General features: G+C 39.3%; 1 protein-coding gene across 39 annotated transcripts in view; it reads left to right on the forward strand.

The window, feature by feature from the left end:
- The first annotated feature begins 7,536 nt into the window (after positions 1-7,536).
- Positions 7,537-12,683, forward strand: part of SLMAP (sarcolemma associated protein) — a 121,424-nt gene continuing 116,277 nt past the window's right edge. For 20 of the 39 annotated variants that reach the window (XM_033132886.1, XM_033132884.1, XM_033132910.1 and 17 more), the window contains exon 1: positions 8,923-9,156. In XM_033132886.1, coding sequence (XP_032988777.1) covers positions 8,959-9,156 — 198 coding nt within the window. In that variant the 5' untranslated portion in view covers positions 8,923-8,958. Of the gene's footprint in view, positions 7,665-7,869; positions 9,157-12,683 lie in introns of those variants that run through there. The other 19 variants (XM_033132889.1, XM_033132885.1, XM_033132898.1 and 16 more) reach the window with 2 other exon arrangements.

Consider the following 12,683-nt stretch of genomic DNA (forward strand, 5'->3'; position numbering starts at 1 on the left):
GGGCCTGCTGCCAGCAGGAAGTGAAGACACCACTTATTGTCTTTCCTGACAATCTGTTCCTGACCCCCTGAGAAGACTTTTGGAAGGAGCTCACACATACGCAAGAACACATTGATGTTTCCAGAATGGCATTCAGACAGTGTAGTGTGAATCTGCATCCAAGAAAGAAATCTCTATACAAGCATAATCGTCTGCAAAGAGGTTCCCAAGCTCATATTGAAAACAGCTTTTTCTTCTTAAAAAATATTTTAATATCATTTAAAATAACTATATATTACATATAACTATATATTATATAGAATTTAATATTTTTAAAAATATGATTACAGAGCAGTTTAGTTTCTCATTAGCCACTCAGGAGCCAGATCTTTGCATAGCCAAAGATCCGATCATAAAATGAATTTTTGTGCCTGCTATGTGCCAGGCATTGTGCTAGGTGCTGGAGAAACAACAGGAAGCAAAGTTAGACAGGATCTTTACTCTTAGCAATGCTTGTAGTCCAGAGGGAAAACAAGCATTAACGAAGATGTTATCCTCCTACCCCATTACAAATTGTTACTAATGCTATGAATAAAAATAGTAAACTGTTTTCCTCAAAACAAATAGTTTCCATAATTCCAAGTGAATTTTTAAAAAAGGACTACGACGATCTCTCCCCCTACTTCAGTAGTCTGTAAATGTACCTACACAGCCCTGGTCAAAAACACCCCGGAAGATCTAATGCTCCTTTCAGAGGGGAACCTGGGGTTCTGCCTTTATTTTTTCATTGTGTTAATCATTAATGTTTTCAAAGCCACATAGAAGAGGAAAATTACTCAGACATAATGTCCTAAACGATAAAAGATGACCATTTCAAAGGCAAATACAAATGGGGAGATGTATTCATTTTCTATTGCTGCTGTAACAAATTTCCACAAACTTAGTGGTGCAAAACAACACAAATTTATTACCTTAAAATTTTATAGGTCGTAAGTCTGACTGGGTCTCACGAGGCTAAAATCAAGGTGTTGACAGAACTGAATGCCTTTCTGGAGGCTCTAGGACAGTATCAGTTTCCTTGCCTTTTTCCAACTTCTAAAGGCTTCCTTCATTCCTTGGTTCTTGGCCCCCTTTTTCCACCTTCAAAGTTAGTAACAGGTTGAGTTCTCATATCACATCTGTCTGACCTGCTCTTTGCCTACCATTTCCACTTTTAAGGGCTCATGTGATTAAAACTGGCTCCACCCAGAAAATCCAGGATAATTTCCCCAGCTCAGGTTCTGCACCTTTAATCATACCTGCAAAGTCTCCTTTTCTGTGTAACATAATATGTTCATAGGTTCTGGGGATTAGGACATGACATCTTTGAGGGGCCATTATTCTACCTACCATAGAAGGCATGGAAAATGTTCTTGTTAAGGGTGAAAAAAAGTAGAGATACTTCATTCTGCTAGACAAAGCAATAGATACAAAAGGATGCCATTTTTCTCTATAGCACCAAACTGTTTACAGTGGTTATCTCTGAGAAGTGGAACTATGGGTAATTTTTCTTTATGCTTTTCTGTTTTCCAAGTTTTTATTCCATTAAAAATAAAACACTTTAAAAAAAACTCATATATTGTGGTTATTTAGGATAATGACTGTATTGTTAGGAAATGCATGCTGATCTATTTTGAAGTAAAGTGTCCTGATATCTGCAACTTAATGTCAAATAGTTCAGAAAGCACATACATAGAAGATAAGGCAAATACGGCCAAATGCTAACCACTTTGAATCAAGGAGGGGTATATATGTGTGTTTATTGTAATTTTTTTCAATTTTCTTGTACATTCAAAATTTTTTATAATAAAGTTACAATAAAATGCAAATTTTTAACGGACAGAGATTCTGTATTTTATATCATTGTCATTCTCATTTTCAAGAAGAACTTCGTGTATACAAGTGGACACTTTGGTCAACATTGCTCAAGCAGTAGTTTGCAGTAATCAAAAGTGTCTGGAGGCCGATGGTAACCACTTTGAGCACCTCTTGTAATTGCAGAGGTCAAACGTGACTTGTACTCATCTTTTGTTATCAGTATATAATGAGTATTAGAATTTTAATAGTTTTTTCCTTTCTTAAAAAAATATATATATGTGTGTGTATATATACATATACATATATGTATTTGGCACCTTCTGTATTATTATGAGAAAGAATTATAATTTCTATGTGAAATGACTAGGAAAAAACCTTTGAAAAACTATTCAGACAGCAATACTCTTTATTTTAATAATTATCTATATACTCATTTTTGTTGTGGAATATATAAAATACTATCACTATTTCATGAAAAAATGATAAAGTTTGAAAAGTGTAACAGAGTCTCTAGAAATCAGAGTATTTAATTTTTAATTACTATTTTATATATGTATGGTATTTAAAATCAATATGTATACATAACTAGCATAAAACCTTTAGTTATAATAAACTATCCTTTTATTCAGGAAAAAAAGAATAACTTCAGCATCTAAGCTAGAGGGGATGATAAGTTACAAAATCAAGGCAAGTTTTCTTTGGCAACCATCTTTGTCACTGATACCAACTTATGTAATTAGATTCCAGGAAATGGGGAGATGGACCTGTCTGGTTTCACTTAAAAAAGTCTCATTTCTATAGGGATGCTTTTTCACCATCAACAGCCCATTAATTTCTCTGATATCATTTCATGTGTCATTCTTGTCAACGTGCTAGACTTGTGCAGAGGAGACTGGGTTCTTGAAGTAGTATGCCCATGGCAGGACTAGCTCCATAATTTGAATAGTCTAGTACAAAGTGAAAATGAGGGACCCTTTGATAAAAATAATTAAGAATTCCAAGACAGCAGCATCCTTCTGACCTTACATACATCCCTATGTAAGGTCACACACACCCTCAAAATCCGCACTGCGCAAAACCCAGCAGACTCCACAAATGGTCTCCTCCCACCAAGCCTTATATTCTGGGCATATTGGTGGGACTGAGGGTGGAAGAAGAGCAGGCACTCTAGATTCATTTTACTGAATCTACTCCGTAAGTCTCTTCACTCCATTTCAACCTGTCTTCTTAGGGAGGCTTAAGACCAAATATCCCTGAGAAATCTATCAGTTCTTCAGAGTATAGCCATTTGGTGAGAGGCTGTTGACGATTCAATGACAGTGTTGTACAGGAGTAGCAACAATGCGTTTCTCTAAAACAAAAGCTCTAATGGAACTAATTAAAAGGAAATAATTATATTCAAAAAGGATGATTCAAAATGTCATAGTTTTCCCAGAACAAAGAATATACTTAAAATGTTTTTTTAATCACTAGATGAATAAAACTATGACATATGAACAGTCTCTGCTATTTTAATTGGTTACTAAGTTATTTAAATACAAACCCAGATATACCAATAAAAATTCAGAAGAAAGATAGGCTTTCTGATCTATCCCTTTTATTCTGAAGCTTTTGCTGCATTCCAAATAACATTCTTAAACTGATTATAAAAAGCAAGAGAACATTTTCAGTAATCAAAAGTGGAGTTATGCAGGAGTAACAAAAGTAAATATAATTTCTTCCCTTCTTCTCTCCCTTCTCCCTAATACAGGCTTTTTGCTATTAATATGAAGTATTTATCACTTTTAGGAATAAGGCTCCTACTATTGATTTTCCCATTTCTAATAAACAATATGGTATTTTAAAAGGGCATGCCTCATGTTGCTTAGAAAAACATCTGGAAGGATTTAGTTAATAAACTGTTAAGAGTGGTTAGCTCTTGACTGAGGATTTGTGATGAGGTTAGAGAGGACTTTTCCTTTCCTTACTTTGCTAATTTCAATATATTCAATGAATATGTATTAGTTTTATCAATCCAAAAAAATTAGTAAAGATTTTTATTTTTTTAAAGAAAAAAACCCACCAGCATGTACTTTAGCATGGTGATTTAGGGTCAGTTACTTAATCTCTTTGGGTCTCAGTTTCCCTACTTGTAAAATGGGATTAATACCACACAGAAATGTCATGAGAAAAATGCATTACCACATGGCAAATACACATTCTATAAAGGTTTCTTCTCTGAGCCTCGGTTCTTTGCCTGCAAAACGAGGAAGCTAGATTAGTTGTCTGTGATCCTCTTGAGAGTTAATATTCTGATTCCCTCTTTTTATATTCACAGAAAAAGATTTTCTAAATGAAAGATAAATGTCTTTACTTGTCTTCAGGTAATTTTTTTTTCTTTTGTTTCCTGTAGAATCAGGAAGCCAAAAACAGATGAGCAGTACCTTTGGAATGTTTGGGCCACTCCACCCTAGGCACCTGGGAAATGACAGGGTATTTCCACTCATCAGAATCTCCCTGATGAGGAGAGCCTTCTTTATTTAGAAGAGGCTCAAATTTCAGTTTTAAGAAGCCAGTGTGTGCCATTAAAAATATTATATACTCTCAATTTTCTTCTTTGACTACTCCAGGCCTCCCCTTTAATTAGTTTGCTTACCTATATTTGCAATCCAGATACTCTGCTTAAGCAGTTATGCAAGTATTCTATAATCCATTATATCTTATGTCATTGGTTAAAGTCTAACTAGATCATTATCATTTAGGGAAGGTTGCATTGTAAGTGAGTTTACAGAGTTGTCTCCTACACATCTGAGATGCTAATAATCGCCTGTCTTTCCTGGTAGCAGGATAACAATGTTGCAATTATCTCTTTGGTTTTCTAAGATTGAAAAGTAGCATGGTTCATAGCAGTGGTGATTGCTATCAGTCTATTCAAAAGGTAAAAATAAAAAAAGGGAGAGAAAGCTACAATATTGGGAAATACTACCATTCCAAATTTCCCAAAACATAATGTTTTTTATTTAATTAAAATATTGAATGGATACAGAATCATAGAGAATCATCAAAATATTGAATGGATACAGAATCATGGCTTCGAATTCTACATATTGCCTGTATGAGATTTCTTAATTTAAGCCTTTTCTGTGCCCACTGAATACCAGTGGGTGAAGAATACCTTTGGTGCCATTTTGGCATTTCCAGCACCCTGCATAGCTTGGTAGGATTCTTTATCCTTCCAGGTTATAGCAATCCCAGCTTTTTTTTGCAGAAAAATAGCCTATCCTCTTTGTTTAACATTAATATTAAGAGATATTGTAATATCACTGAACATGAAGACATGTTTTTTGTTTCCACATTTATGAACAAGTTTTCCATATACAAACTAGGAATAATACAACTTGCTCCTTACTGTATGTGGAAGGCTAGAGGAATTCTGACTATTAGTAATAATAATAAAAACTAACATTCTTTGAATTTCCTAGGCATCATGGTAGATACTTTGTCTTGCATTATCTTATTTAACCCTAATAAGACTCTGGGAGGCATTATCTCCTTTTCTCAAATGAGGAATATGAGGCTTAGAGAAGCTAAATAATTTATCATTTACAATGCTGGTAAATGGTGATGCAATGTCTAATTCTGAAAACTTGATTTTCATTACTCTACTTTGACCTTCTAGGAGAAAGATGAAAATGTTCTGAAGTCCATTGGGTTGCCTCCAAGTCCTTCAGTAATTGAAACCACACTTTTGTGCCCCTCTCCTTAACCCCCAACCCTCATTGCTCCAGTAATACAGACTTACCTGTAATTCCCTTAAAGTCCTGTTATCTTAAGTACCTGGGTCCTTGTTTATGTTTTCTTGGCCTAAATTTTGTTATCACACGACTACCAGACTAGCTGGCCTACTCTTTACTCATTTTTCAAGTCTCAGTTGAAACTATTCTACCATGCTCCCATTAATCTTGATATATTTATTACGGTAAAGGTTTTATTGTGTCATCACCCAAATTGTGAGCAACTCAAGGGAGTCTTTCTTTCTTTCATGGTTGTATTTCCAGGACCTTCAAAATATCTTTTGTCCAATAGGCATTCAATTCAATATTTATAGAATGAATGAATGCATGAATGAAAGAATTTATAAATGACTTACAAGTTGATATACAGAGCTCATTAGGGATTTGTAGAAGGGCCTATATTAATTACTTTATTTCACATAAGCCTAAAAGCTACCCGAAATGAAAGTTTTTCATCCTCTTATATTAAAATTTTTCAACATATTCTTATTTTTCTCTAGAATAAAATATATTGAACACAGTACTAGTTCAATACATATTTGCTGAATTAGAAAAGTATACCAGTTCTTTACAATCTAGTGCATATTCTTCTCTCCAGACTCACTTTGTGGCACTCCTATTTTATCCTATAATAATGAATAACAGTATGTAATTTTATTCATGTATCAAATATTGTTCCTTTTCTGGTATTCTCTATTCCTGGAAATGTATAAAGGAGTTCAGCAAATTTCATATTTATTGTGGTTTTCCAAACTTCCTTCATTCAGTTCAGTTACCTCTCCTAGAAGGCGATCCCTGGTCCTTTTAGCACCCAATGCTTGCCTCTTTTAGTCCTGATTACATCAAAGTGAAATTTTTCTGCATCTGTGTTTGTCATCTCCCTACCCCCATCCCTAACCCACAACACCAGGTGTCCAGGTTTTGTTCACCTATGTGTCCCCAGAGCTCAGCAGAATTTAGGACGGGGCCAAAACAGTATATACAAGTATTGAAATGAATAATAGGTACTCTTTAATGAGCAACACGAATTATCACCTTGAATTCTCGCAGTAACAGGTGCGTTATGTATTATCTCCATGTTATAGATAAGAAAACCAGGTTTGAAAAGGTTTAGAAACGTGCCCAAGGTCACACAGTAGTAAAGTCTGTTGTCAAAGGAATCGGATGGAGCCACCATTGATTCTAAATAAGATTCATTTCCACCATCTTTTCTTGAACTTATCTTTAAGATTTTGCAGTCTTTTCTTCCTGAAACCAATGACTCTTCATCTGCCCTGTTACTATGGGTGGGGGCAATACCCCCTTTTTTCATATTGAAAATTGTTGGACCTTTTTGAGGAAGCAACGTGATTTTAAACTTTCTGAAGTCACACTCTTTCAGGGATAGAATCTGCGTTGGAGCTCTGGAAGACATGATAGGTACAGTGGAAAGACCGGTCATTGGAAATAGAAAGCAGGGACTAAGAAAGAGTTTTCCTCCGGGCAAGCTACACAGCGAAGACTTTCGCAGAATGAGGTTGGCCTCTCTCCTTTCAGACGCACAAATCCTAGGATTTGTGGGAATTTGATTGCTCACTCCTAAGGGAGCTGTGGGAAAACTATTGCCCACAGTTAAAATGGCTGCTAATATCGTCTCCTTTGGATGGCTCTGTTCTCCTTCCTCGTTGTTATTTTCAACGAGGACGGTAGTAAATAAAATGTAATAAAAGTTCGTACCGTATTACTAAGATGATAAAGTAGGAAGTTGGCATGTTTTGTTTATAAACCTGCAACGAGTCAAAGTCCTTCTTGCCCTTAACCAAAATGACCGTAGAGGCTGTCCCATGGTTTGAAGCGTTCGGCCCTTAACTAAGATGGCTTCCGGAGACTAGTTGAAAATTAGCTTGCCCTCTTTCCTGCCCCTGACAAGCATGGCTTCGGCAGCGTCGATCACGTGACATCCCCGGACTACGGCGCGGGAGAGGGAATAGGAGGGCCCTTGAAGGGTGCGCGTTCCCGTGGCTGTGCACCCGGTAGGTTTCAGTCAGAGTCACTATGGCGGCCGGCGCTGGCAAGGTAAGCTGAGGCGGCGGCGGCGGTGAGGGAAGCTAGACTTGTCGTGGCGTCCGGCCTTCAAATCCCCGCAGCCCGTCCGCGGAGAGGTCGGCCGAGGTTGCAGCCAGTCGTGGGGGTTTGGTGGGGGTCGGGTTGAGGAGCGCGAAAGCTGAGGCGGGCGGGCACCGGCGCCTGACGGCCGTTTGTTTTGATGTTTCCCTACCAGGTCGGAAAGTTTCCTGCCTCGTCTGGCATAGCCTGAGCGTGTCCCACCCGCCGAGAGTGGTGGAGGCTGCGGGCGGACTCAGCCCGGGGCCTCCAGGCCTCTCCCCCAACCTCCGGGCCAGCCTCCCTCCCCCACCTCCTCGTCCTCCGGGAGCTGCGGCTGCGGTCCCTGGGATGCGACCCTCGCGGGGGCGACCCTGAAAGGAGGCGGCCGGTGTGTTGAGCAGCAGCCAGGAGTCCAGGCGTCCAGGGACCAACTTCCTGCTAGCGGAGACCCCCGGGGTCGCGCCTCGCTCTGTCCGCACCGGCCTGCGGAGCCGGATCCCCGCCCTGGTCGCGGGGGACGCCCGCCAGGTGCCTGGGAGTCCCCACTTGGCCGCTGCCCGCGCCCCCGCGGGTCCCTGCTCCTTGTGCCAAGGACCCCATTCACCGCCCCCTCGGCTCGTGCCGGCCGGGGTCCCCGTGCCACCTCCCGGCGGCCTTCGCGCGTCAGGGGCAATGCAGACTGTCCCGCTGGCGGTCTAGACCCCTCGCCGCCCTCTCGCCCATCCACTTCCGAGGCCCTTGAGGACGGGCGGTGGCTACCCAGAGGTGCTCGGCTACACCTTCCTTCGCCCCGAAAGGACCTTCCTGGCCGCATCAAACCGACCCTTCCTTCATGCTGCAGTGCTGCAACGTTTCCGCCACCGAGGGGGGAAAAGCGGCCGCGATCCCAAACAAAACACAAGAATTGGTGTGTGACTCATCTGCTTGGATACCTCCAGTCCCCAAACTGTGTTCCAGGAGTTTTCTTGGCTGAAGCTGTCCGATGTTTGAGGCTTTTCTTGCCGAGGAAGAAGATGGACTAAAAGCTGCCAGTTGGGGACTTTTTGTGCGCTGGCTGTTAGAAGAGGTGATGGGGCTTGCGCTGGCTTGTCTTCCTACTCAAGAGAAGAGTTGTTGATGTTCACTGGTTATGCTTAGACAATGCGCAGTTTGTTTTAATTTAAAATTTTGGGGGGGATAGGGGGAGAGGCTTGCGAAGGGCAGTCCGGATCCGGTGGAACTCCTCTTTATCCCTTGAAGGAGAGACACCCCCCGTCTGTCCTCGATGCCGTCAGCCTTGGCCATCTTCACTTGCCGTCCGAACTCTCACCCGTTTCAGGAGCGTCATGTCTACCTGGACGAGCCCATTAAAATCGGCCGCTCAGTGGCCCGCTGTCGACCCGCGCAAAATAATGCTACCTTTGATTGCAAGGTGCTGTCAAGGAACCATGCTCTCGTCTGGTTTGATCACAAGACGGGCAAGGTAATGTCACCACATTGTCTAACAATCATTACTTTTTGTTTCTCTTTGTCCTTTCGTTATAATGTATGCGGGATCCCAGGGTTTGCACCCAGAGGAGACTTTCAGCAAGGCCCCAGAATCAACTTTTTGTATTTCTGGTTCTAGTGGAAATTTAATTGAGGTGGTTGAATGGAAAACAGAGAAGGTATTGTAATTAAATGCCTAGGGAGGGCGATGGCATCTTGATAAGTGGTCATTCCCAGTGAAATCCCAAACCCTAATTCGTTTCAGAAAACTAGATAGTGAAGCTTGGCTTCTTACTTGCAGTCTTTTTAGAAAGGTGAATTTGTAGTTCAGTGCTTGGTTAAGCAAGCAGCAGTTCCCAAAGCAATGCAGGGAATCTGTGGCCATTATTACACTGGGGCTCAAGTGTCTCAGCGGTGGGATGTAGTATACACATAGCTCTTAGTTGAGTTCAGATCAGGGCCTGTCTAGTAAGGACAATAGTTTGTGTAAAGTTAGTTTTTGAAAGATTTGATACATATATGCCCATGAAGGGAGTAATTTGCAATTATCAAAGGCAATTTAGTTAGGCAGGAATAATTATAACTACATTTTTAGAGTTTTGTTTGCAAGTCGAGGGAACATATATCTATTGTTTTTGTAAATCACTTTTTGATGTTCCCGGCAGCACTTATTTAAAAATACTGAATGCATTCTTCCAGAGGTGATATTTCACAAGCAGTGTTAGAAATTAACTTATTTTCTGAAATTATATCCAGTTCTATCAATGGTTGCATTACCTAGATGCCATAGGATGAATTTAGTGCCCTTCACTTTAAATGTGACCATTTTAACTTTTACATGTTGGCACCCTATTTTTCCCATACACGCGGGTGCTTATATTTTAAGAATACAAGGGAAAAAATTACATTAAGACCCTTTCACTTTTTAAAACTCTTTATGTGTGTGAAGAATATACTGATCTCATCTTTGCTTAAACCTTGGGTTTTAGTTGAGCTACTGAATCAATTCCAACGTAGAGTAAGTTATGTAAGATGAATAAGAATATCTCGGATTTCACCTCCTGACTTTTTGCTCCCTCTTTTTGAGTTAAATGATTAAGTCTTTCTTAAAAGAAGAATTTAAGTCTTCAAGAATAGTATTTTGAAATGAAAGAAACCTGAAAGGAAGAAAGTAATACTGTGTTGTTGCTGAATTAAGGAATTATTATATACATTTTTCAAAGAAAGTGGGAAAAGATTGCCCAAGTGCTGTGTGCTTGCATAATACCTATACCCTACTCTGTGTAGCATGAGAACTGAAAAGGATGTTAATTTTTCTATATAACACCAGATGCTCATTTACCTGTGAAACAGACCCTTTCTTTCCTCCCTGGAAGCTAAAGTTTGGGTGCCTGAAAGACCTTATAGATTACCGATAATAACTTAAAGTGAATATTCATAAAACCCATCTTTCCAGCAATCAGATTCAAACATCATTTAACTGCTAGTGCTTTAACCAGCTTTTACATTTTTGTCTCTGTGTCCCTGGGCAACAATTAAGGTCCAACTTAATCAGATAATAGGTTTGCTTAAAGTACATACTCTGCAAATGTACATTCTTTAGTTTGATTAAATACTGAAAGGAGACTCAGATTTTTTTCTTTTACTTATTTGAAAAACAGTGATTACATGAACAGTGCCTTTCATGGCTATACTAAAACCCCCACAATAGGTTATTTTGAGATGACTAAGAATAATAGATTAATAGTGTTGCTGTCATTTTGATGACATGTTAAAATTTTAAATGGAATTTGTTATTAGACAAACTTATATTTAAAGGATACACAACTTCTTCCTGCCATTTTTCCTCCCCTGCTTTATTAGCTAAAACACACTCAGGATGTGAGGCCATTACTTTAGGTGTAGATGTAATTATTGGTTATTGTACCTCCAATCTAGTTAAAACAAATAACCTGTCAGATTTTGCCATGTGCTCAAAGTGTTTTAGGAATTAACTACTTAAAATTTAAATTTGAGCACAGATTTTTACTAAACATCTGTTATGTGCCAGATATCATTAGTTCCAAAGAAAACCTACAATTTGACCAGATGTCATTTATTGTTTTCTCTGTGAAATATCCAGTTTGAAGATTTCTGCTATAATTGTCCCAACAAAAGTCCCCCATCTATTCCCAGTAAAGTTCTTTATACAGCACAAGAATCCCCTCATATAAGCGTCTGCTCGTGCAAGTTATTTTCCCCCCCAAACATCAATAAACCTCAGTTTTCTCTTGGGATAATAAGAGTACCTACTTTTGTTTCGAGGATTGAGATAACCATGTAAGTAATTTAGCACCCTTTTCCTGGCCTTATTAAATAGGGCTCACTACTTAGGGAGGAGAGTGTTTGGGTTTGGGGGAAGAGGCAACTATCTAGGACGCTCTGCCATTTGCTATAATGCTGTGGAGTCTTAGGAAGATAATGCGAATTTTTTTCCTCTAGGTGATGGCATATGTAGAAGTAATTTTTAAATTGAAACATACGAAGTTGAGAACTTTGTCCAAATTGGCACTTTACCTGGGAGATAGAAAGTTGGGGTAATATGCTCTTCGGTTGACTTTCAACTTGTGTCTGTTGCATTCAGCGTTGGCCATTAAGAGAGACCCATTAAAATCTGGAGGAAATAATAAACACTTGAAAGTTTTTGATTATTCAAGTAATACATATTCGTTGTAGAAAATTTGCAAAGTGTGGGCACATGGAAATCCAGGTGACACTTTTTCATGCTAAGTTCATGGAATATGTTATGGTACTTAAAACCTGTATGTTGGACAGTGACAGGTTTGCCATTAAGTGGAATTTAACAAGCTTTCCCGAATCATCTCCTCAGGGAGGTAGCACTTGGATTGCCCTGCTTGGATGCCGGCCCTGCATGTATCATCCTGTTTGGAGGTCCAGCTTTTCAAATTAGGTGGTAGATAATACAATGGTTATTAATCCTTCTGTTGATTCAAGGTGCCACTGAACAAGCAAATCTACCCATATATATGATGCTTATTAAATAGAAGGGACAGTGAGTGGACTGCCTCTTTCTGATTTGGATGGCCCTGTCTGATTGAGGCTTTGTGGACAGGTGATCGTCTAGTGGTTGACCCAGTATGTAGTCTATTCTAGTCTCACTGTAGCTTACTTCGTAGTAAGTAGTTATAGTAGTATTTTACTTCCAGTTTCACTTTTTTACTTAAATTCAACGCATAATTTTAAGCACCTGTTCTAGCATGATCTGTTTCAATGGAGGGCATAGTGGTGAGGGTGGGGAGGAAGTGACAAGAACTGGTAAGAAATTCTTATTCTTTCTAGGAGCTCATATGTTGGATGGAGAGGGTGACTGCACTTTGAGAACAGTTGATTGAGATAAGACAGTTTATATAAGTTTAAATGGCAAGAGAGTGATAGTGTTTGAATTAGACTTTAAAATAAGGGGTGGATGGATACAAGTTGAGAGAAAGTGTTTTGGCCGTTGTTTTTGTGTGTTTTGAGAGG

This window comes from Rhinolophus ferrumequinum, chromosome 17 (genome assembly GCF_004115265.2).
Source record: "Rhinolophus ferrumequinum isolate MPI-CBG mRhiFer1 chromosome 17, mRhiFer1_v1.p, whole genome shotgun sequence".
Lineage (NCBI taxonomy): Eukaryota > Metazoa > Chordata > Mammalia > Chiroptera > Rhinolophidae > Rhinolophus > Rhinolophus ferrumequinum.